Source organism: Sorex araneus, chromosome 2, assembly GCF_027595985.1.
Source record: "Sorex araneus isolate mSorAra2 chromosome 2, mSorAra2.pri, whole genome shotgun sequence".
NCBI lineage: Eukaryota > Metazoa > Chordata > Mammalia > Eulipotyphla > Soricidae > Sorex > Sorex araneus.
The window spans coordinates 246,695,081-246,721,773 of NC_073303.1; the positions used below are offsets into that span (position 1 = coordinate 246,695,081).

General features: G+C 43.4%; 2 protein-coding genes and 1 pseudogene across 2 annotated transcripts; all 3 read left to right on the forward strand.

The window, feature by feature from the left end:
* Positions 1 to 6,403: 6,403 nt before the first annotated feature.
* On the forward strand, positions 6,404 to 7,327 carry LOC101550614 (olfactory receptor 18-like). The gene has a single exon (XM_004615036.3). It carries the CDS (start codon positions 6,425 to 6,427, stop codon positions 7,325 to 7,327), a length of 903 nt encoding a protein of 300 aa, XP_004615093.2. The 5' UTR covers positions 6,404 to 6,424.
* Positions 7,328 to 14,401: 7,074 nt separating this feature from the next.
* LOC101550874 (olfactory receptor 18-like) lies at positions 14,402 to 15,323 on the forward strand (annotated as a pseudogene).
* Positions 15,324 to 22,809: 7,486 nt separating this feature from the next.
* Positions 22,810 to 23,757, forward strand: LOC101551146 (olfactory receptor 18-like). The gene has a single exon (XM_004615038.3). It carries the CDS (start codon positions 22,927 to 22,929, stop codon positions 23,755 to 23,757), a length of 831 nt encoding a protein of 276 aa, XP_004615095.3. The 5' UTR covers positions 22,810 to 22,926.
* Positions 23,758 to 26,693: the final 2,936 nt, after the last annotated feature.

The window sequence follows — 26,693 nt, forward strand, 5'->3', positions numbered from 1 at the left end:
TTATTAGGAATATCTCTTTATTTGCCTTTTTTTCTTTTTTTTTTGGCTCTTTGGGTCACACCAGAGCCTGGCAAGCCTGGCCTAAAAATGGTAACAAGAAGTCTCACAATGGAGATGTTACTGGTGCCCGCTCAAGCAAATTGATGAGCAATGGAATGACAGTGACAGTGAATCTATATCTTATATTTTAAATTATTTTAAAAATTGAATCGCTGTGAGCTACAGTTGCAAAGCTTTCATGTTTGAGTTTCAGTCATACAATGATTGAATACCCATCCCTCCACCATTGCACATTTTCCACTGCCAATGTCCCCAGTATCCTCCCACCAACCCTCCCACCCACCCTTCCCCTGTCTCTATGGCAAACAATTTCCTCCATACTCTCTCTACACTTTTATTTTTTCTTTTTTGGTCACACCCGGTGATGCACAGGGTTTACTCCTGGCTTTGCACTCAGAAAGTACTTCTGGTGGTGTTGGGGGACCATTTGGGATGCTGGGAATTGAACCCGGGTCAGTTGCATACAAGGCAAACACCCTACCTGCTATACTATCGCTCCAGCCCCCTGCTCTTTTAAATAGAGTATTATTTTCTATTTCTCTCTTCTAGTTCTTTAACTGAATATTAAAATTAATTTAGTTTAATTTAATTTAATTAGTGGTGCTGTTCCTGGAGGCATTTAGGGTTTACTCCCAGTGTTCAAAATGCAACAAGTGCCAGGGACTAAACCCAGGGCTACTGAGTGCAAAGAATAAACTCCAGATTTTTTTTTTTTCCTTTTTGGGTCACATCCGGCGATGCTCAGGGCTGACTCCTGGCTCTGCACTTAGGAATCCCTCCTGGCAGTGCTTGGGGGACCATATGGGATGCTGGGAATCGAACCTGGTCAGCCATATGCAAGGTAAATGTCCTACCTGCTGTACTATTGCTCCAGCCCCTAGAATTTAAAAAAAAAATTATTAGAGAATCACTGTGTTGTACAGTTATGAACTTATGAACTTTTGTGTTTGCATTTCACTCATACAGTGATCGTTTACCCATCCCTCCATCAGTGTCCATTCACCTCCACCAATGATCCCAGTATCCCTCTCACCAGCCCCACCCTATCCACCACCACCCCACTCTGCCTCTGCGGCATGGTTTAACATTCGGAAATCAATCAACATAATCCATGATATCAACAAAAGAAAAGAACCATATGATCATAACAATAGGTGCAGATAAAGCATTTGACAAGATCCAGTACCCATTTATGATGAAAACTCTTGCCAAAATGGGTATAGAAGGGACTTTTCTCAATATAGTCAAATATAGTCTATAGAGTCAAATATAGTCTATATTGAGACTATATCTCAATATAGTCTCAATATAGTCAAAGCCATCTACTACAATCCTACGGCAAGTATCATCCTCAATGGGGAAAAACTAAGAGCCTTCGCTCTAAGATCAGGGAAGAGACAAGGATGCCCACTCTCACCACTTCTGTTCAATATAGTACTGGAAGTACTTGCAATAGTGGTTAGGCAAGAAAAAGGTATTAAGGGAATTCAAGTTGGAAAGGAAGAAATCAAGCTCTCACTCTTTGCCGATGATATGATATTATACTTAGAGAACCCTAAAACCTCTACCAAGAAACTCTTAGGAACAATAGACTTGTATAGTAAGGTTGCAGGCTCTAAAATCAATACCCAAAAGTCCATAGCTTTCCTCTACGCAAATAATTAGGGAGAAGAAAGTGACATGAAAAAAGCAATCCCATTCACAATTGTGCCTCAGAAAATCTAGAATTATTTTTTTAAGGTGACTTTTTTTTTAACTGAATCACCATAAGATACAGTTACAGACTTACAAACTTTCATGATTATGTTTCAGTTATACAATAATTGAGCACCCATCATCCCTCTACCAGTGCCCATTCTTCACCACCAATGTTCCCAGTATCCCTTCCTCCACCCCTCCTTCCCCATCTCCCCACCCCCTCTGTGGTAGGCACATTCCCTCTTACTCTCTCTCTTCTTCTGGGTGTTATGGTTTTTAAATACAGGTACTAAGTGGCCATCGTGTTTGGTCCATAGTCTACTTTTGGCATGCATCTCCCATCCCAAGTGATCCCTCCAGCCATCATTTACTTAGTGGTCCCTTCTCTGTCCCAGCTGCCTTCTCCCCCAGTAGGCGAGGCTAGCTTTCAAGCTGTGGTGCAATTCTCCTAGCCCTTGTCTCTACTGTCCTTGGATGTTAGTCTTCTATTACGTTACTTTCTTTCCCACAAATGAGTGCAGCCATTCTATGTCTGTCCCTCTCCTTCTGATTCATTTCACTTAGCATGATACTCTCCATATCCATCCACTTATATGCAAATTTCATGATTTCATCTTTTCTAACAGCTGCATATAAACGCCAGCATTTCAGCAACCACCCAACTCCCATCAAATCTTTCCCCCTATTATTGTAAAGTAGTTATTTATCTACAATAGCACTGATATTTGGACTGGAGCGATAGCACAGCGGGTAGGGCATTTGCCTTGCACGTGGCTAACCCAGGTTCGATTCCTCCATCCCTCTCAGAGAGCCCGGCAAGCTACCAAGAGTATCTCGCCCGCAAGGCAGAGCCTGGCAAGGTTCCCGTGGTGTATTCGATATGCCAAAAACAGTAACAACAAGTTTCACAATGAGAGATGTCACTGGTGCCCGCTCAGCAAATCAGTGAACAAAAGGACGACAGTGGGACAGATTTAAGTCTTTGGTTTGCAGAGTGATACATCCTCAATGTATCCCCCTCCCTGCAATTCTCCATTGTTCCTTCTTAAGACTGTAGGGCATAAAGCAATAAGGTGGAGACTGCAGAAAAGCAAAGTCAGTGGCAATATCTACTTTGTGTATTTTATTTACATGTGATACTTAGTTAGGGAACTTTTGCTGGGCGCATGATTCATTGATTTGGAGACCATCTCTGAAAGTCCTGTGATGCCTAGAGATGAAAGTCTCGGCATAGGTGAAGCCAGCATGCAGGTGAGATTCTAGTATTCTTCTCATGTTCTCCATCTCTTGGAACTTGGATTAATTTCAAGTATTTCAACTTGGAATACCTCATGGTATTTTTTTGGCTTTTTGGGGGGGTCACACCCAGCTATACTCAGGGGTTACTCCTGGCTCTGCACTCAGGGATCACTCCTGGCAGTGCTTGGGGGACCACATGGGATGCCAGGGCTGGAACCCAGGTTGGCTGTGTGCAAGGCAAACGCCCTATCCGCTGTACTATCACTCCAGCCCCCCTCATGGTAAACTTACCTCCCTACTGGAGCAATAGCACAGCGGGTAGGGCATTTGCCTTACATGCGGCCGACCCGGGTTCGAATACTCTGTCCCTCTTGGAGAGCCCGGCAAGCTAATGAAAGTATCCTGCCCACACGGTGGAGCTGGGCAAGCTACAGTGCTGTATTCAGTATACCAAAAACAGTAACAACAAGTGTCACAGTGGAGACATCACTGGTGCCCACTAGAGCAAAAACAATGAACAAGGGGATGACAGTGCGATAGTGCTACCTCCTGTCTAAGCTTGAGTTTAGTATCCGGGTTTAGTGTTTGCTTCCAAGTAACAAAGCATTGAAAAATTGGTAAGATATTTTAAATAATATGTTCCCCTAACTTTTGAAGGCACTGCAGCTCTAAGAGACATTGGTTTCAAAAATATTGGTAGTATCTGCCTTATTTAAGAAAAGTATCTTTACAAACACCTAAGAAAACCTATGTAAAGTACCTTTACAAAATACCTATGCAAACTTTATTGCATAAGAGCAATAAAGAAATGTTTCTAAAATAAATAATAAATGCATAAATAAAAATTTATCTTAAAGAAAAGAATTTGCTGTCAAACTGGAGATAGTTTTAGATTCTTGGCTTAAAAAGTGTATGTTTTTTTACTATTCTGAATAAATAACTCAATGGCTTTGCAGCTGTCAAAGTCGAAAAGTCATAAATTTCATTAAGAGAGACTCTGTCGTTAATATTGAGATGGTTGAAATGGGACATCAGAAGCAAAGTGTCCAGGTGATTTTTCTCTAGGAAGAAGGAGGACCACATTTTCTAATGACATTATTTCCCCCATTTTCGTCATCTGCTACAATTAGAGGGTCCTCAGGGACTGGACTAAGGAGAAAAGATAGCTCTCACATTGGGTCCTGTGATTGATCCCTCAAGGCCACGGAGGGGTAATAAGGACTCAGCCCTGCAGCCCTGGAGGGTATTTCTCATCGAGGCTCCTACCTGCGTCCCCTTCCACCACCATCACCTGTGCGGTTCATGCCTGACTTCGCCTTCCTCCCCGTCCCGAGCACGGAGTCTCAGCTCCCATCACTCAAGAGGGAGGAGAGAGCCGGGGCCCCCAGCTCCAAGCATGAGCCAGCAGAGACCCAGCAGAGACCAGTGAGTGGTGAGGGGGTGGTGGGTAGGGGAGCCCAGTCCTGACTCTTGTCTCCTCACCGGGACAAGTGGGGCATGGAGACAGACATAAGCATCGTTTCCATGCAGACATATGGGGAGCCCATGTTTGCTTTTCCTGTTGGGGGTTTTGGATCTCTTGTGAAGAATCTTGCTCTCTCTACCAGCACTTCTTGCTTCTATTAGCCTGGCCAAATTGTACCAAAAAAATTGTGCCAAAAAATTGTACCAAAAAAATTGTACCAAAAAGAATCTCTCCAAACTCTTCCCTAGGCAAGGAAAATGTTCACGGATCAGGTGATGCTCATTACTATGTTGAGGGGAGAGCAACAATCATGTCATTGCTGGCAGCTTCCTTGAGCCTCTTTGATGGATATGCATGGAATTTTACACTGTTCTCTGCAGACTCACCCACAGCTGTCATTGTACAATTGAGTACTTGAGCTGAGTATTTCACAGTTGAGTATTTCACAATTGAGGACTAAAAACACACGATTCTCTTTTATTCATTAAGGTGATGTTGGACCCGAGTTTGCAAACATTTCTGTATCTTAGTTGTACAATGTTACCTTATCACCGTTTCGAAACTGGTTCTGAATATTGAAAAAATTATGAGAAGTCATTTTTGGACCTGAGCAGGACACGCACAACTCAACCTTCCCTTTCATTCCTCAGGTCCCTCCTGATGTACAGTCTGCAGGACAACAGTTCTCTGGCTTTGACTGCTGATTCCCCTGCACCTACAAGGTATTGGCATAGCATAGGGAGCTACAAAAATATTTAGTTTTTGAAAAATGTTTGGACTGTTGATTCATTTTCATGAGTTCCCAGGGCACACCTTGGCAATATATATTCCAAATACCGATGCCGTCTGTAGTTTTAATTTTTCCCCTATTTTTCATGTCATTTATGTTGAATGAGTGACTTAAAAAATCCTAATCATGAGGCTGGGGTACAGTGAGGAGGCCACTTGCTTAGCCTGCTGTCAACCCAAGTTCCATCTTTGGCATCCCATAGGGTCCATCAGCAATACCAGGAGTGATTTCTGAGTGCAGAGCCCAGCGAAAGCCCAGAGAACCACCAAGTGCGGCCCTCCCTTCAAAATAAATACATAAGATGAAGTACTGTACTGACAAATCATCCACAGGAAGGGAGTTGAAACTCTGTACTTGAGTAACATAAAGCGTTACTCATTTAAGTACTTTTATGATGACACTAGTATTTTCTTTAATGCAGATTCTGGGCATCATATTCCTTTAATTTACTCAATTTTATTATCAATTTTAGTAATAGAGTTTTTGATTGATCACTGTGAGATAGACCCTTACAGGTTGGGTGGCTGTGGAGGTAATGGGACGGAAACTAGGGACACTGGTTCTGGGACATGTACACTGGTGGAGGGATGGATGTTGGAACACGGTAGGTTTTTTTTTTTTTTTTTTTTGGCTCTTCTTTGGGTCACACCCGGCGATTCTCAGGGATTACTCCTGGCTCTGTACTCAGGAATCACTCCTGGAGGTGCTCAGGCAACAATATGGGATGCTGGGAATCAAACCCGGGTTGGCTGCATGCAAGGCAAATGCCCTACCCCCTGTACTATCGCTCTAGCCCCGGGAACACTGTAGGACTGAAACCTTTTATTTACTTGAAATGAATGCTTAGTGTTTTGCTCTGATTTTTGATAATTGAAACCACTAAGCATTTTTAGTCTCAAATAGTTTTCCTTCAGTGTTTTAAAAAATCAGTGCGTGTAGCAACAAGATGATCACGAAAAAGCCATTGAGAAAAGACTTCAAAGAAGAATGATTGTTATGACAAAGAACGATAGTTTCAGGTGATAGGAATCAAGAAGAGTTACTCCATATAAGAACTGCTCCAATCTAATATGCACACACTATGATGAGGGCCTGTATGTCTGTTAATCACTTTCATTGATTGTTTTCAAAGGTGTCTCTGCTCTGTGGACCCACACAACAGAACAGGGGCCATGGAATTCCTCCTTCTGGGACTCTCTGATGATCCACAAGTCCAGCCTCTTCTCTTCTGCCTCTTTCTGTCCATGTACCTGGTCACCATCACGGGGAACCTGCTCATCATCCTGGTCGTCAGCTCCGACTCCCACCTGCACACGCCCATGTACTTCTTCCTCTCTGCCCTGTCCACGGCTGACATTGGCTTCACCTCCACCACAGTGCCAAAGATGATTTGGGACATTCACACTCAGAGCAGAGCCATCTCCCATGCCGGCTGCCTACTGCAGTTTTCACTCTTTTATCTTTTTGCTTGTTTGGACAATTCCATTCTAACTGTGATGGCGTATGACCGTTTTGTAGCCATCTGTCACCCCCTGCACTACCCTGTCATCATGAACCCCCGCCTCTGTTATCTGCTCCTTCTGGCATCTGTTTTATTCAGTGTTTTGGACTCCCAGATCCATTGCCTGATGATATCACTGCTCACGTTTTGTGCTCATGTGGAAATCCCTCATTTCTTATGTGACCCCACTCAACTCCTGAGGCTTGCCTGTGAGGACACCTCCACTGACAGGCTACTGATATATTTTATTAGTGTTATCTTTGGTGGTGTTCCAATCTCAGGGATCTTGTACTCTTATACGAGAATCGTGTCCTCTATTTTGAGACTCTCCTCCACCGGGGGGAGGTCCAAAGCCTTTTCCACCTGTGGCTCTCACTTGACCGTTGTTTGCTTATTTTATGGGACAGCCATTGGGGTTTACCTCAGCTCAGTTGTCTCCCAATCTACCAGACAAGGTGCTCTGACCTCAGTAGTGTACACCATGGTGGTCCCCATGCTGAATCCCTTCATCTACAGCCTGAGAAACAAGGACCTCCAGAGAGCCTTCCAGAAATTTCACAGTAGGACAACTTAATATTTTCTTTTTTGCTTTTTGAGTCACACCCGGCGATGCACATGGCTTACTCCTGGCTCATGCACTCAGGAAGTACTCCCGGCGGCGGTGCGCTTGGGACCATATAGGATGCTGGGAATCAAACCCAGATCGGCTGCGTGCAAGGCAAACGCCCTACCCGCTGTGCTATTGTTCCAGACTCAGGACAACTATTGCAGGATACTATTGCTCAGTTTGGCTGCATATAGGAAGCATCAGGCTTTATTAAGGGGGGGTGTTAGTTTTGGGGGTCACAATCACTACTCCTGGCATTGTTAGGGAACACAGGCATAGCATGCGCTCGTGCATCATAAAGCAACATTAGTGCCCAGGAAATAAACAGCTAGATACATGCTTTAAATGCTAGGACTGCCAATTCAAGCCCCAAATCTTCTCTGTCCCAAGAGCACCAATTGGATTTCTATCCAGCCTCCCATTGAGAAAATAGGAAGGGAATAGGGGGTGAGAAGGCATCCCCAGTTGCTCTGTTTCCTGCCTGGATCGAGTGGTACCCTGACTGAAGCTTGCACTTCCGAATTTATAGAGCAGCATTGGATTTACAGAGCAGGGCAGCCAGGTGAAGAGGTCATGGCACAGACAGATAAGGGGTCATTTATAGACTTTCAGAGGCCAGGTTCAGAAGTCAGGAAGTGGTGTTTGTTGATGCATTGACCAGGGTGAACAATGGAAAGAATGTCTGCAAGGGGAGTAAGAGCCTGGTTTGAGCACCGTCATGATAGGTCAGAAAACTTACCGGGGCAAGACGGAAGGACAGAGATGAGTAAAGTGAACCATTTGCTTTTCTCTCTTTGTACCTTCAGTACATTTTTGATGCTTCATGGAATAAGGTTGGTTTGCATAAATCTGGATTGAAAGTCTTTCCTTGCCTGCCTCATGAGCTGGGGGAGAAGGCAGCTGGAATAGAGAAGGGATCACTAAGTGAATGAGGACTGGAGGGATTGCTGGGGATGGGAGATGTGTGCTGAAAGCAGATAAACGAACAAACATGGTAGCCTCTCTGTATCTGTATTGCAAACCATAATGCCCCAAAGTAGAGAGAAAGCATTGCGGAAATTGTCTGCCCTAGAGGCAGTAGGAGAGTTTGGATGGTGGCGGATACTTGGGGATAATTGTGGTGGAAAATGTGCACTGGCAGAGGGATGGGTGTTCAATCATTGTATGACTGAAGCTCAAACATGAACTTTGTAACTGTAGCTCAAGGTTCAATTAAAAATAAACCTGAAAAAAATGAAAGTCTTTCCTCTCTGTCAAGGGTAAATCCTCATACGGACAGGAAATTCTTGCCTTGAAAACCTTACACTTTCCGATCCGGAACACATGTGGCAGAGAATGGCTCAGGAATAAGAGCAGGTCATTGTCCACTGGAGGCAGGTAGATGGCACAGGACAGGTTGTGGTCATCATAACCTGGGCCAGGCCTGGGAGGACAGGGCTAGTGACATGGTACATGGACCAAAGGAGAGGTTTGGACATTGGGTCAGACACATCTTTTAAACTCTACATAATCAACTCCTTATGGCTCTGAGTTTCATCTGCAGGTCTTTCATACATGATTCAGGAACCCATAAGCTAAGGAAAATGGTCACAGGGACAGAAGGAAGCCTGCCCTGAGGGAAGATGTTACTCTAACCCGCCTGCTCTTCATCTCCTATGATCATGGTGTTTTGTAGACTTATCCCTCCAAAACAGGGTTGTCGTGGGGACAGACTCTGGGCACACTGGCGGAGGGTAGTTGACAATGGTGGAGGGAGTGGTGCTGACTCATTGTTTTCCTAAAAGACAACTATCAGTAACCTTGTAAATCATGACTCTTTATTAGAACGATCAAACAACAACAATAACAAAAAAAAAAAAACCAAACCAAAAAAACCAGCGGGGGTTGGAGTACCGGGAAGGACACTGGGAACAGTGGTGGTGAAAAATGTGCACTGGTGGCGGGATGGGTGCTCGAGAATTGTATGAGTGAAACTCAATCATGCAAGTTTGTAACTGTATCCCACGGTGATCTAATAAAACTTCTTAAAAAACACACACACAAAAAAAACCCCTCAAAACTAACCAACCAAACAAAAAGTCATTTGCAATTAACTATTTTGAATACCATAGAATATAAAACAGGAAGTTCAGGTACATACTCTGATAGATTTAAAAAAAAGTTTTTTTTATTGAATCACCATGTGGAAAGGTACAAAGTTCTCAGGCTTATGTCTCAGTTATACAATATTCAAACACCCATCCCTTCACAGTGCCCATATTCCACAACCAAAACCCCCAGTATACCTCCCGCCCCCGCCCCCTCACCCCCCAACTGCATAACTGATAAATTTCACTTCATTTTCTCTTTACCTTGATTACATTCCATATTTCAACACAAAACTCACTATTGTTTTTGGAGTTTCCCCCCAAGAAAGACAGCCCTACTACCAAGGAAGCATTTGATAATTAGTTTTCCATTGCTTAGAATAAAGAGACATGTAGCCCCACTGCTCCAAGTACATAACTTTTTTTTCCTTTTCCCTTTTCCTTTTTTTTTTCTCCTCCCCCTTACCGCGCCTCATAGTATGGTGGATGCCACACCGCGTTTCTACCCGAAAATGGGGAACAACCGGCAAAGAGGGATATTTCCTCTTCTCGGCCGGCGTGGGGCTATTGCTTAGTTCACAGTCTAGAGAAATGGTGGCTACTTTGATTACCTTCAATATTTCAACAAAAACCTCAGTTATTGTTTGGAGTTTCTCCCCAAAGTCAGACCTGCTAAAAAGGAACAATTTCACATGCTGACAATTAAGAGATGTTAAGTCTCTTAACAACCGCAGCGGCCTCTCGGTTTTTGGATTTCTGTATAAAGTCCAGGGAAAATTCTGCCAGAAATTGCATAGTCCAGCTCACAGTCCCAGTACATTGCTGTAAGTAGCTTCTCTGGATGCCAAAATGGGTTAGAAGGCCTCTGGAATCAAAGTCTTTAGGAGCAGAGGGTTCGTTTCACTCTCAGCAGCTCCGGATTTATCTGGGCCGAGGGTGTGCCGCTAACACCCACTTTCCCATGATTGCCTAGGAGCTCCAAAGTGTAAAAACTGTATACCTCTGGGTTAGGAGTCTTAGAAGGTGGCTCCTGCCACGTGGATATTGCTGCCACTGCCATTTTCCGTGCAGAAAAACAGGATGGAGAGGAAAGATCCATCCCCAGGCAGTGCGGAGTTGTAGCCCAGCTCACAGTCCCAGTGCATTGCTGTAAGAAGCTGCTCTGGATGCCAAAATGCGTTAGAAGGCCTCTGGAGTCTTTAGGAGCAGAGGGTCCGTTTTGCTCTCAGCAGCTTCGGATTTATCTGGGCCGAGGGCATGCTGGTAACACCCACTTCCTGTGATTGCCTATGACTCTGTTAGATTTTTTAAAAGTGCCTGCAACAAATAAGCAAATAAAGCAAATATCATTTCTAATAACAGTACAGTGTATATCATAAAAGAAAACCATTTAAATGAAGGTTATTTAAAAAAGAAAAAACTCCATAAAAGGAAATTAGAAGTTTGTATTCACTGAGAAAATGGAAATAGTTCTAGATTTTCAGTGTAGCTGTGTATTTTCATCAGTTTGCATGATCAATACACCACTTTAGATGTCCAAGGCAAAAGATCATAGATTCAACATTCAAAGAGACTCAAAATCTTGAGATGTTTAAACTTAAAGACCCCTGAAGCAAAACATCCACGGGAAAATCTTTGGGAGGATGAGGCTTCGACACAACTTAAGCAATTATTGCATTTCCTGCTTCTTCATCTGCTTCTATTAGGAGGCCCTCAGGGACTGGACTAACAAGGAAACACGGGCTCTCACCTTGAGTTCTGTGATTGATCCCCCAGGTCATGGAGGAGTAATAAGGATTCAGCCCTGCAACCCTGGAGCGTATTTCTCAGGGAGGCTCCTACCTGGGTTCCCTTTCAAACCATCAACTGTGCAGGTTCATGCCAGTCTCCTCCTGTCCCAAGCACAGAGTCTCAGTTCTCACTCACGAGGGAAGAGAGAGCCGGAGGCCCAGCTCCAAGCATGACCCAGCAGAGACCCAGCAGAAACCAGTGAGTGGTGGGTGGGGGTGGTTGGTCCTGACTCTTTTCCCTCTCCCGGACAAATGGGACAAGGATACAGACATGGGGGGGGGTGCCATGTGCATCGGTTTCATACAGACACACAACTAGCTCATATTTACTTTTCCTTTTGGGCTATTCAATCTCTCACATGAAACCCTGCTCTCAGTACCAGCCTCACCCAGTAGGAACAAAAGTGAATCTCTCCAAAGTCTTCCTCAGATAAGCCAAAATCTTCATGGGTCAGGTGATGTTCATTACTGGGTTGAGGGGAAAGCAACAATTTCATTGCTGGTGACTTCCCATGAGCCTCTTTGTTTGTAAAATGCACAGAATTTTACACTGTTCTCTGCAGATTCACCCATGACATGTAAGCGCTGTCAGTATACATTGAGTATTTGAGCTAAATAGTTCACAGCTGAGGACAAAAAAAAAGGGTTCCTTTTATTCACTGAAGTAATGTTAGCTGAAGGAATGCAAATATTTCTGTATTTTAGTGGTGCAGTGTTATCACCATTTAAAACCTGTTTTCATATATTAAAATTTATGGGAAGTCAGTTTAATTTTATTTATTCATATATATATTTTTATTTTTCGGTCACACCTGGTGAAGCTCAGTGGTTACTCCTGGCTCTGCACTCAGGAATTACTTCTGGTTGTGCTCATGGAACCCTATGGGATGCCGGAGATCAAACTCAGGTCGGTCATGTGCTTGAGAATGTTCTATGTGTTGTACTATTGCTCGATCCCTTTGAAGCCAGCTTTATTTGGTATTTTTTTTTTTGGGTCACACCCAGCGATGCACAGGGGTCACTCCTGGTTCATGCACTGAGGAATGACTCCCAGCAGTGCTCGGGGATCATATGGGATGCAGAGAATCGAACCCGTGCTGGCCATGTGCAAGACAAATGCCCTACCCCCTGTACTATCGTCCCAGCTCTTTTTTTTTTTTATAGAGCTACCGAGAGATAAAGAGTTACAAAGCTGATCGTGGTCAGGTTTCAGTCATACAGTGTTCCAATACCCATTCCTCTACCACTTTACATTTCCTACCACCAATATCCCCAGTTTTCCTTCTGCCAAACTGCCCCTGCCCTCCAACCTGTCTCTATGGCAGGCACTTTCCTTCTCTCTCTCTCTCTCTCTCTCTCTCTCCCCCCCTCACTCTCTTTCCATTTCTCTCTACCCTTTGGGGCATTATAGTTTGCAATGCAGGTACCGAGAGGTTAGTGTGTTTGTTCCTTTACCTGTTTTCAGCCTGCAGTTCTTATCCAGAGTGATCATCTGAGAAGTCAGTTTTAGACCCGAGCAGGACACCAACACTCAGCCTTTTCTTTCTGTCCACAGTCCCAGGTCCCTCCTGACTTACAGCCTACAGAAAAACTCTCTGGCTTCCAATGTGCTTCTCTGCACCTAAAGGAGGTTGGCATGGCTTAGCGAACTAAAACAATATATATATATATTTAAATCTATGAACTATTATTTAACTTTCTTAAGTTCCTTGGGCACACATAAGCAATAGACTCCACATACTGCAGCCTTCAGTACTTTTGATTATTCCATTTTTCTTGTCATTTATACAGAATGAATGATTTTTAAAAACTCTGTTGGGTAGAGTGGGGAGGGCACTTGTTTTGCCTGCGTCCAACCCAGGTTTAGTCTCTGGCATCCCTAGGGTCCATATGAACAATAGAAAGAATGATCCCTGAGTGCAGAGGTGAAACTATGCCCAGAGCACCACCAGGTGTGCCACCCTGTGCCCCAAGGCATAAATAAGAATTAGTACTGTATTGACAAATCATTCACAGAAAGAGAATGGAGTGCTGTGCTTGAGTAAATTTATAAATTGGTAGTAATTCATGTAATTAATTGGGAATTTTTTCAATAGATTCTGGATGTTATATTCCTTTTATTTACTTTAAAGGAAAGATTAGTGTTTTGTTCTGATTTTTTTTGAGAGAAAAAATTTTATTTATTTATTTATTTAATTGAATCACCATGAGAAAAGTTACAAAGCTTTCAGGTTTAAGTCTCAGTCTTACAATGATCAAACACTCATCCCTTCCCCAGTGCACATGTTTCACCACCAAGAACCCAGTATACCTCCCATGCCACCCACCCCCCGCCTGTGTGGCTGATGATTTTCACTTTACTCTCTCTTTGATTACTTTCAATATTTCAACAGAAAACTCACTTTTATTATTTGGAATTTACCCCCAATCAGACCTGCCGAAAAGTCATCATTTGATAATTTGTTTTCCATTGCTGAGAAAAGAGCATATGAAGTCGTGCACGGCCAATGGGCGGCTTTGGATTTCTGGTATTTTAGTAATTAAGTTCTGAGAAATTTCTGCTAGAAGTCGAGTCAGTGCAAGCTCATACTTCTGTTTAGCGGGCTCTAGAAGATGGCGGTTGCCACGCAGCCACCGCCACCACCACCGAAAGAAAAGACCGAGAGAGAAAAACCTTTCCCCTCCCGGGATGGCATGGGGCTGTAGCTTAATTCATAGTCTAGAGACATTTCTGCAAGAAACTGCTGGGTTCTGAAAGTAGTTAGTGGGACTCCGGGATGATGGTCTTTTAGAAGCGGAGGAGCCATTTGTTCGTGTGCAGCTGCTCAGGATCTTGTCTGGACAGAGAGCCTTTTTCTGATTTTTTATCCTTGAAACCATTAAGGTTGTTTTTTTTTTTTTTTTTGGTCTCATGTTGCTTTCCTTCAGTTTTTCAAAATCAGTTTCTGTAGCAAAAAAGACGATCACACAAAAGTTATTGAGAAAAGACTTCATAGAAGAATGATTGTCATGACCAAGAGCGATAGCTTCAGGCGGATAGGAATCAAGAAGAGTTACTCCATTTAAGAACTGCTCCAATATAATATGCACACACTATGCTGAAGACTTCTATGTATGTTAATCACTTTCATTGATTGTTTTCAAGGTGTCTCTGCTCTGTGGACCCACACAATGGAACAGGGGCCGTGAAATTCCTCCTCCTGGGACTCTCTGATGATCCACAAGTCCAGCCTCTCCTCTTCTGCCTCTTCCTGTCCATGTACCTGGTCACCATCACGGGGAACCTGCTCATCATCCTGGTCGCCAGCTCTGACCCCCACCTGCACACGCCCATGTACTTCTTCCTCTCTGCCCTGTCCACAGCTGACATTGGCTTCACCTCCACCACGATGCCAAAGATGATTTGGGACATTCACACTCAGAGCAGAGCCATCTCCCATGCTGGTTGCCTAATGCAGTTTTCATTCTTCTATCTTTTTGTTTATTTGGACAGTTCCATTCTAACTGCGATGGCGTATGACCGTTTTGTAGCCATCTGTCACCCCCTGCACTACCCTGTCATCATGAACCCCCGCCTCTGTTATCTGCTCCTTCTGGCATCTGTTTTTGTCAGTGTTTTGGACTCCCAGATCCATTGCCTGATGATATTACTACTCACCTTTTGTGCTCATGTGGAAATCCCTCTTCTTCTGTGACCCCACTCAACTCCTGAGGCTTGCCTGTGAGGACACTTCCACTGACAGGCTACTGATGTATTTTATTGGTGCTATCTTTGGTGGTGTTCCAGTCTCAGGGATCCTGTACTCTTATACGAGAATCATGTCCTCAGTGTTAAGAGTCTCCTCCACGGGGGGGAGGTCCAAAGCCTTCTCCACCTGTGGCTCTCACTTGACCGTTGTTTGTTTATTTTATGGGACAGGTATTGGGGTTTACCTCAGCTCAGTTGTCTCCCATTCTACCAGACAAGGTGCTCTGACCTCAGTAGTGTACTCCATGGTGGTCCCCATGCTGAACCCCTTCATCTACAGCCTGAGAAACAAGGACCTCCAGAGAGCCTTCCAGAAATTTCTCAGTAGGACAACGTAATCTTTTCTTTTTCTTTTTTTATTTTGCTTTTGGGTCACACCTGGCGATGCACAGGGTTTTCTCTTGACTATGCATTCAGGAATTACTCCTGGCGGTGCATGGGGGGCCATATGGGATGCTGGGAATATCAAACCCGGGCCGGCCACATGCAAGACAAATGCCAAGCCTGCTGTGCTATCATTCCAGCCTCAGGACAACTTAATCTTAATACTGCTTTTTTAAATCATGGAATTAGAAATAATTGCAAAACCAGCATTTGAAATCAACAAAGAAGCATCCCTGATCACATGATCACACAAATGTTTTTCCATGTTTTCATATCTCCTCATCAACTTTACTGAAAATTTAAAATAGCTTGTTTAGCTCGCTTTAATAATATTGGGGTATTCTGCAATAATACACAAGTAAAAAATCACTTCCAAATTCTGTCAACCTATGACCTATGATTATAAAATAATCATTTTTGTCACCTATGACCCAACAGTTTGAAATGCAGAATCACCTTCATATAAATATATACCTTATGTTACCAAACGTTCCCATGACTCATTTCTATGTTGATGTCAAACTGACCCTGGTTACTACTGCTACTGGTTGTCTGAGAGACAACCTACTGCTAAAGGTTGTCTGAGAGAATGCAGGGTACTATTACTCAGTTAGGCTGCATATAGAAAGCATCAGGCTTTAGTAAGGGGGTTGTTATTGTTGGGGGGTCACAACACTACTCCTGGCACTGTTAGGGAACACAGGCAAAACATGCCCTCTTGCATCATAAAGCTAACAGTAGTGCCCAGGAAATAAGCAACTAGACACATGCTCTAAATGCTAGGACTGCCAATTCAAGCCCCAAATCTTCTCTGTCCCAAGAGCACTAATTGGAGTTCTGTCCAGCCTCCCACCAAGAAAATCGGAAGGGAAGAGAGGGGTGAGTAGGCATCCCCAGTTTCTCTGTTTCCTGCCTGGATCGAGTGGTACCCTGACTGAAGCTTGCACTTCCGAATTTATAGAGCAGCATTGGATTTACAGAGCAGGGCAGCCAGGTGAAGAGGTCATGGCACAGACAGATAAGGGGACTTTCAGAGGCAGGTTAAGAATTCAGGAAGTGGTGGTTGTTGATGCATTGACCAGGGTGAGCAATGGAAAGAATGTCTGCAAGTGGAGTAAGGGCCAGGTTTGGGCACCGTCATGATAGGTCAGAAAACTTACTGGGGCAAGATGGAAGGACAGAGTTGAGTAAAGTGAACCATTTGCTTTTCTCTCTTTGTACCCTCAGTACATTTTTGATGCTTCATGGCATGATGTTGGTTTGCATAAATCCGGATAGAAAGTCTTTCCTTGCCTGCCTCATGAGCTGGGGGAGAAGGCAGCTGGAATAGAGAAGGGATCACTAAGTGAATGAGGACTGGAGGGATTGTTGGGGATGGGAGATGTGTGCTGAAAGCAGATGAAGGACCAAACATGATAGCCTCTCTGTATCTGTATTGCAAACCATAATGCCCCAAAGTAGAGAGAAAGCATAGCAGAAATTGTCTGCCCTAGATGCAGTGGGAGAGTTTGGATGGTGGCAGATACTTGGGGATAATTGTGGTGGAAAATGTGCACTGGCAGAGGGATGGGTGTTCAATCATTGTATGACTAAGCTCAAACATGAAAGCTTTGTAACTGTAGTTCATGGTGATTCAATAGAAATAAAAAAATGAAAGTGTTTCCTCCTTGTCAAGGGTAAACCCATATGCAGTCAGAAAATTTTTGTCTTAAAGTCCTTATACTTTCTGATCCAGAACACACATGGCAGAGAATGGCTTAGGGATAATAGCAGGTCATTGTCCACTGGAGGCAGGTAGATGGCACAGGACAGGTCCGGGTCATCATAACCTGGACCAGGCCTGGGAGGACAGGGCTAGTGACATGGTACATGGATCAAAGGAGAGGTTTGGACATTGGGTCAGACACATCTTTTAAACTCTACATATTCAACTCCTTATGGCTCTGAGTTTTGTCTGCAGGTCTTTCATACATGATTCAGGAACCCATAAGCTCAGGAAGAAGGTAACAGGAACAGAAGGAAGCCTGCCCAGAGGAAAGATGTTACTCTAATCTGCCTGCTCTTCATCTACTGTGATCATGTTTTTCTGTAGACTTATCCCTTCACTGCATTTTGGGTCTAGTGTTTGCATAAGCTACAAAGCACTGGGGGGGGGAATGATTGAAAAATATTTCAAATAATATCTTGGTACTGCAGCAATAATAAATGTCTATTTAGAAGTCTGGATGCATCCAAAACACAGATTCAATAGAACTGAAATTGTGAGATCTAAAGGCAACCACTGAAACTTTGTCATATGTCTGTCAAGTTGACAGGCAGAAGTGGAGTAAGGATCGGCATGGGGAGAGACTCTGGGCACACTGGTGGAGGGGAGTTGATAATAGTGGAGGGATTGGTACTGACTCATTGTTTGCCTAAAAGACAACTATCAGTATCCTTGTAAATCATGACTCTTTATTAGAACGATCACAAAACAACAATAACAAAAACCCAAACCAAAACTAACCAACTGGTGTTGCTATAGTAGAAAGGACACTGGGAACAACGGTGGTGGAAAATGTGCACTGGTGGAGGGATGTCTGCCTGAGCATTGTATGAAAAGTAATCCAAGTTTGTAACTGTATCTCACGGTGTTCAAAAAAACTTATTAAAAAACCACAAAAAAACCCCCCAAAACTAACCAACCAAACAAAAAGTCATTCGCAATTAACTAGTTAGAATACCACAGAATATATAAAAGGAAGTTTAGATACATACTCTGATAGATTTTTTTAAGTGTCTGCAACAAATAAGTAAATAAAGCAAATAAAGCAAATGTTATATCTAATAACAGTACAGTGTATATCCATAAGAGAAAACCATTTTTAATGAAGGCTATTTAAAAAAGAAAAAACTCCATAAAAGGAAATGAGAGGGTTTGTATTCACTGAGAAAATTGAAATAGTTCTAGATTTTCAGTGTAGCTGTGTATTTTCATCAGTTTGCATGATCAATACACCACTTTAGATGTCCAAGGCAAAAGATCATAGATTCAACATTCAAAGAGACTCAATCTTGAGATGTTTAAACTTGAAGACCCATGAGGCAAAGTATCCAAGTTAATATCTTTGGGAGGATGAGTCTTTGACACAACTTAAGCAATTACTGCATTACCTGCTTCTTCATCTGCTTCTACTGGACTCCCTCAGGGACTGGACTAACAAGGAACACGGGCTCTCACCTGGAGTCCTGTGATTGATCCCCCAGGTCATGGAGGAGCAATAAGGACTCAGCCCTGCAGCCCTGGAGAGTATTTCTTAGTGAGGCTCCTACCTGCGTCCACTCTCACCACCATCACCTGTGCAGGTTCATGCCAGTCTCCTCCCATCCCAAGCACAGAGTCTCAGTTCTCATCACTCACGAGAGTGTAGAGAGCTGGAGGCCCAGCTCCAAGCATGAGCCAGCAGAGACCCAGCAGAGACCAGTGAGTGTTGGGTGGGGGCGGTTGGTCCTGACTCTTCCCCCTCTCCTGGACTAGTGGGACAAGGATACAGACATGGGGGGGAGGGAGGGCGCCATGTGCATCGGCTCCGTACAGACACACAGGGAGCTCATATTTGCTTTTCCTATTGGGGTATTCAATATCTCAAGAGAAGCCCTGCTCTCCAAACCAGCACTTCTGGCTTCCATTAGCCTCACCCAGTTGGAACAAAAGTGAATCTCTCCAAACTCTTCCCCAGACAAGCCAAAATCTTCATGGGTCAGGTGATGTTCCTGACTGGGTTGAGGGGAGAGCAACAATTTCATTGCTGGTGGCTTCCTGTGAGCCTCTTTGTCGGGTATGCATGGAATTTTACATTATTCTCTGCAGATTCATCTGTGACATGTAAGCGCTGTTAGTATACATTGAGTATTTGAGCTAAATAGTTTACAGTTGAGGACAAAAAACACAGGTAAGTAATGTTAGCTAAGGGAATGCAAATATTTCTGTATCTCAGTGGTGCAATGTTATCACCATTTTAAATTTGTTTTCATAGATTAAAATTTATGGGAAGTCTATTTTATTTTATTCATTTATTCATACATATATTAAGTTTTTATTTTATTGAATCACCGTGAAAAAAATACAAAGCCTTGAGGTTAAAGTCTCAGTCATACAATGATTGAACCCCCATCCCTTCACCAGTGCACATGTTCCACCACCAAGAACCCCAATATACCCCCTCCCACCCAGCCCCCACGTAAGTAGCTAATGATCTTCACTTTATTCTCTCTATACTTTGAATACATTCAATGTTTCAACAGAGAACTCACTATTATTGTTTGGAATTTCCCCCCAACAATCAGTCCTGCTGAAAAGGCATCATTTAATAATTTCTTTTTATTGCTGAGAATGAAGACTCTATGAGCTCGTGTGGCCGTGACAGCGGCCACGCGGTTTTGGATTTCTGATATTTTAGCTCAGTTCACAGTCTAGATGCATTTCTGTAAGAAGCCGCTCTGGGTGCCAAAATGGGTTAGAAGACCTCTGGGATCATAGTCTTTAGGAGCAGAGGGTCCGTTTAGTGCGCGGCAGCTCTGGATCTAACATTTGCTATATTTTATTAATATAAAATTAATATTAACACAATATTATTATATTAATAGTATAATATAATAATATAATATTAACATTAATATAACAAATAGATCTCTATTTGTTATATTTTTATGGAATTACCCAGAGATAAAGAGTTACAAGGCTGACCATCGTCAGGTTTCAATCATACAGTGTTCCAATACCCATCCCTCTATGCAGCTCCTAGGGCGTGCTGGTAACGCCTCCTTCCCATGATCGCCTATGAGCCACAGCATTGCAAAATTCATAACTCTGGGTTGCGAGTCTTAGGAGGTGGCTTTCACCACGTGGATGTTGCTGCTGCCGCCATTTTCTGAGCAGAAAAAAAGGGTAGAGAGGGAAAATCCCTCCCTGGGCGGCACGGAGTTGTAGTACAGCTCAAAGTCTAGACGCATTTCTGTAAGAAGCTGCTCTGGGTGCCAAAATGGGTTAGAAGACCTCTCAGATTATAGTCTTTAGGAGCAGAGCTATTTATATATTTTTTGATTTTCCGGTCACACCTGGTGAAGCTCAGTGGTTACTCCTGACTCTGCACTCAGGAATTACTTCTGGTGGTGCTCGTGGAACCCTATGGGATACTGGAGATCGAACTCAGGTCAGCCATGTGCTTGAGAATGTTCTATGTGTTGTACTATTACTCGATCCCTTGGAAGAAGTTTTATTTGGTATTTTCTTTTTTTGGGTCACACCCAGCAATGCACAGGGGTCATTCCTGGTTCATGCACTCAGGAATGACTCCTGGCAGTGCTCGGGGATCATATGGGATGCTGGTAATCAAACCAAGGTTGGCCACGTGCAGACAAATGCCCTACCCGCTGTACTATCGCTCCAGCTCTATTTGTTATATTTTTATGGAATTACCCAGAGATAAAGAGTTACAAAGCTGACCATCATCAGGTTTCGTTCATACAGTGTTCCAATACCCATCCCTCTACCAGTTTACCTTTCCTACCAGCAATGTCCCCAGTTTTCCTCCTGCCAAACTCTCCCTGTCCCCAGCCTATATCTAAGGCAGGCACTTTCCTTCTTTCTCTCTCTCCCTCTCTCTTTCTCTCCTCCCCCCATTCTCTCCCTTCTCACTGTCTCTCTGTTTCTCTCTACCCTTTGGGGCATTATACTTGCAATGCAGGTACCGAGAGGTTAGTGTGTTTGTTTCTTTACCTGTTTTCAGCCTACAGTTCTTAACCAGAGTGATCATCTGAGAAGTCAGTTTTAGACCTGAGCAGGACACCCACACTCAGCCTTTCCATTCTGTCCACTGTCCCAGGTCCCTCCTGACTTACAGCCTACAGAAAAACTCTCTGGCTTCCAATGTGCTTCCCTGCACCTAAAGGAGGTTGGTATGGCTTAGCCAACTAAAAAATATATATGTATATATATTTAAATCTATGAACTATTATTTAACTTTCTTAAGTTCCTTGGGCACACATAAGCAATAGACTCCACATACTGCAGACTTCAGTACTTTTGATTTTTCCATTTTTCTTGTCATTTATCCAGAATGAATGACTTTTAGAAACTCTGTTCATGAGGTTGGGTAGAGTGGGGAGGGCACTTGTTTTGCCTGCTGCCAACCCAGGTTTAATCTCTGGCATCCCCTAGGGTCCATCTGAACAATACCACGAGTGATCCCTGAGTGTAGAGCTGAGAATAATCCCAGAGCACCACAAAGTGTGCCACCCCCAACCCCCACTGAATTAATAAGAATTACTACTGTATTGACAAATCATTCCCAGAAAGAGAATGGAATGCTGTGCTTGAATAAATTTATAAATTGATAGTAATTCATGTAATTAATTGAGAATTTTCTTTTCAACAGATTCTGGATGTTATTTTCCTTTTATTTACTTTAAAGGAATGATTAGTGTTTTGTTCTGATTTTTTTGAGAGAAAATTATGTATTTATTTATTTATTTGAACCACCATGAGAAAGGTTACAAAGCTTTCAGGTTTATGTCTCAGTCATACAGTGATCAAACACCCATCCCTTCATCAGTGCACATGTTCCACCACCAAGAACCCAGTATACTTCTTATCCCACCCACCCCCACCTGTGTGGCTGATGATTTTCACTTTACTCTCTCTTTGATTACATTCAATATTTCAACAGAAAACTCACTATTTTTATTTGGAATTTTCCCCCAACATCAGACCTGCTGAAAAGGCATCATTTCATTATTTGTTTTCCATTGCTGAGAATAAAGAGCATATGAGGTTGGGCAGCCACTGGGTGGTTTTGGATTTATGGTATTTTAGTAATTAAGTCCTGAGAAATTTCTGCCAGAAATCATGTCACTGCAAGCTCGTACCTCTGTTTAGAGGGCTCTATAAGATGGCGGTCACCACACAGCAGCTGTCGTTGCTACTGAAAGAAAAGACAGAGAGAAAAACCTTTCCCCTCCCGGGGTGGCTTGGAGACGTAGCTTAATTCACAGTCTAGAGGCATTTCTGCATGAAGCTGCTGGGTTCCGTAAGTAGTTAGTGGGCCTCCGGAATCATGGTCTTTTATGAGCAGAGGAGCCGTTCATGTGCCATCAATTTGGGTCTTGTCTGGGCGAAGAGCCTTGTTCTGATTTTTTATCCTTGAAACCACTAAGTATTCTTTTTTTGTCTTATGTTGCTTTCCTTCAGTTTTTCAAAAATCTGTGAGTATAGCAACAAGAGGTTCACGCAAAAGTCACTGAGAAAAGACTTCAAAGAGAATGATTGTCACGACCAACAGCTATAGCTTCGGGTGGATAGAAATCAAGAAGAGTTACTCCATTTAAGAACTGCTCCAATCTAATATTCACACATGATGATGAGGGCATGTATGTCTGTTAATCACTCTTATTGATTATTTTCAAAGGTGTCTCTGCTCTGTGGACCCACACAACAAAACAGGGGTCGTGGAATTCCTCCTCCTGGGACTCTCCGATGACCCACAAGTCCAGCCTCTCCTCTTCTGCCTCTTCCTGTCCATGTACCTGGTCACCATCATGGGGAATCTGCTCATCATCCTGGCCGTCAGCTCCGACCCCCACCTGCACACGCCCATGTACTTCTTCCTCTCCATCCTGTCCATGGCTGACATTGGCTTTACCTCCACCACGGTACCAAAGATGATTTGGGACATTCACACTCAGAGCAGAGCCATCTCCCATGCCGGCTGCCTAATGCAGTTTTCACTCTTCTATCTTTTTGCTTATTTGGATAGTTCCATTCTAACTGTGATGGCATATGACCGTTTTGTAGCCATCTGTCACCCCCTGCACTACCCTGTCATCATGAACCCCCGCCTCTGTTTTCTGCTCCTTCTGGCATCTATTTCTGCCAGTATTTTGGAATCCCAGATGCATTGCCTGATGATATTACTGCTCACCTTTTGTGCTCATGTGGAAATCCCTCATTTCTTCTGTGACCCCACTCAACTCCTGAGGCTTGCCTGTGAGGACACCTCCACTGACAGGCTACTGATGTATTTTATTGGTGCTATCTTTGGTGGTGTTCCAGTCTCAGGGATCCTGTACTCTTATACGAGAATTGTGTCCTCAGTGTTAAGAGTCTCCTCCACTGGGGGGAGGTCCAAAGCCTTCTCCACCTGTGGCTCTCACTTGACCGTTGTTTGTTTATTTTATGGGACAGGTATTGGGGTTTACCTCAGCTCAGCTGTCTCCCATTCTACCAGACAAGGTGCTCTGACCTCAGTAGTGTACTCCATGGTGGTCCCCATGTTGAACCCCTTCATCTACAGCCTGAGAAACAAGGACCTCCAGAGAGCCTTCCAGAAATTTCTCAGTAGGACAACTTAATCTTGATTCTTTTTTGGGGGGGTCACACCTGGCGATGCTCAGGGGTTACTCCTGGCTCTGCATCTCAGGAATTACTCCTGTCGGTGCTTGGGGGACCATATGGGATCCCGGGTCCGCCGCGTGCATGGCAAACACCCTACCCACTGTGTTATTGCTCCAGACCCAGACTTTTTTCTTATTCTTTAATTAGTGAGTGACCATGAGGGTACAGATACAGATTTACACATTTTCGTGCTTGTTTGTCCCTCATACAATGTTTGCAAACACATCCCTCCACCAGTGCCATTCTCCACCACCAATAAACCCAGTATCCCTCCCACCCCCAAATTCCATCTCCCCCTCACCTCAGCCTGCTTCTGTGGCGGGGTATTTATTTTTGATCACTCTCTCCAATTGAGTGTTGTGGTTTGCAATAGGAGTATTGAGTGGCCATTGTTTTCAGTCTCTAGTCTACTTTGAGCACACATCTCCCTTCCCGCGCGGGATCTCCAACAACATTTTACTTGGTGTTCCCTTTTCCATCTGAGCTGCCTTTTTTCTCAGCTTGTAAGACCAGCTTCCAAGCCATCTAGCCAACCTCCTGGTACTTATTTATACTATTCTTGGATATTAGTCTCCTACTCTGTTATTTTATATTCTACAAATGAGTGCAATCTTTCTATGTCTGTCTCTCTTTTGGACTCATTTCACTTATAATGACACACTCCATGTTGATCCACTTATATGCAAAGTTCATGACCTCATTTTTTTTGTAACAGCTGCTTAGTATTCCATTGTATAGATGTACCAGAGTTTCTTTAACCAGTCATCTGTTCTCGGGCACTAGGGTTTTTTCCAGATTCTGGCTATTGTAAACAGTGCCGCGATGAACATATAAGTGCAATGTCATTTCGATTATGCGGTTTTGCCTCTCCGGGATATATTCCCAGAAGTGGTATTGCTGCGTCAAATGGGAGCTCAATTTCTAATTTTTTGAGAAGTGTTCGTATTGTTTTCCAAAATGGCTGAACCAGTCGGCATTCCCACTAGCAGTATAGAAGGGTCTCTTTCTCCCCACATCCTCTCCAACAGAGGTTGCTTTTGTTCTTTTGGATGTGTGCCAGTCTCTGTGGTATCTGATGGTTGTTTTGATCTGCATCTCCCTGATGATTAGTGATGTAGAGCACTTTTTCATGTGCCTTTTGGCCATTCGTATCTCTTCCTTGGTAAAGTTTCTGTTCATTTCTTCGCCCCATTTTCTGATGGGATTGGATGTTTTCTTCTTGTAGAATTCAACCAGTGCCTTATATACCCTTGATATCAACCCCTTATCTGATGGGTATTGGGTGAATATCCTTTCCCATTCTGTAGATTGTCTTTGTATTCTGGTTACTGTATCTTTTGAGGTGCAAAGCTTCTTAGTTTTATGGAGTCCCATTTGTTCCTCTTGGTTGGTCAGTTGCGTGTCATCTTTGAAGATACCATTAGCTTCAATGTCATGGAGGGTTTTGCCGACCTTTTCTTTAATGTACCTCATGGTTTGTGGTCTGATGTTGATGTCTCTAATCCATTTTGATCTGACTTTTTTTTTTTTACAAATCTATAACATTTTATTTATTTATTTTTTAAATTGAATCACTGTGAAATACAGTTACAAAATTTTCATATTTGATCCACCACCAAACCCCCGCACACCCCCCTCGCACTCCCCCTCTGCCTGTGTGGCACACATTTTTCACTTCACTCTTTCCTTACTTTGATTACATTCAATTTTCAACAGGAATCTCACTATTATTATTTGGAGGTTATCCTGCAACAGTCAGAAATGCTGGATGGCATCAATAGATTGTATGTTTTCATTTTTCAAAAAAGGTGACTATTGTAACCACCTTTGGAGATGTCCCAGTCCCGCATCCCGGAGACGTGTTAGTAGCTGCTCAGTGTCGCTGGGGCTCCACCTGGAGAAAGTGTGCCGGTGTCGGCTGTACCTCCTCTGTCTGGCTCCCCAGTGTTGCTGGCCCAGTCTGGGGTCCGGAGAGTCTCTGGCCTGCGCTGCTTACCGGAACGCCCGGATTCTTCTCTGTTGAATGCGGCAAGATGGCCTGATCTGACTTTTGTGCATGATGTCAGGTCGAGGTCTAAGCCCATTCTTTTGCATGTGGTTATCCAGTTGTGCCAGCACCATTTGTTAAAAAGGTTTTCCTCGCTCCACTTCACATTTCTTGCCCCCTTATCAAATATTAAGTGATCATACATTTAGCGTTGTGTGTAGGAATATTCCACCCTGTTCCATTGGTCTGAGGCTCTGCCTTTTTCCAGTACCATGCTGTTTTGATCATTACCGCTTTGTAGTAAAGTTTAAGGTTGGGAGGGTGATGCCTCCCATCCTCTTTTTCCCAAGAATTGTTTTAGCAATCCGTGGGCGTTTGTTGTTCCATATGAATTTCAGGATTGCTTGATCCATTTCTTTGAAGAATGTCATGGGTATCCTTATAGGGATTGCGTTGAATCTGTATACTGCTTTGGGGAGTATTGCTATTTTGACACTGTTGAATCTCCCTAACCATGAGCAGGGGATGTGCTTCCATTTCCTCATGTCCTCTTTTATTTCATGGAGTAGCATCTTATAGTTTTCTTTGTAGAGGTCTTTTACTTCCTTAGTTAAGCTGATTCCGAGGTACTTGATTTTCTGGGGCACAATTGTGAATGGGATTGCTTTTTTCATGTCCCTTTCCTCTGTCTCATTGTTTGCATATAGGAAGGCTATGAATTTTTGGATATTGATTTTATAGCCTGCAACTTTACTGTACAAGTCTATTGTTTCTAAGAGTTTCTTAGTAGAGGCTTTAGGCTTCTCTAGATATAGTAACATATTGTATGCAAATAGTGAGAGTTTGATTTCTTCCTTTCCTATCTTGATGCGCTTGATATCTTTTTCTTGCCTAACAGCTATTGCA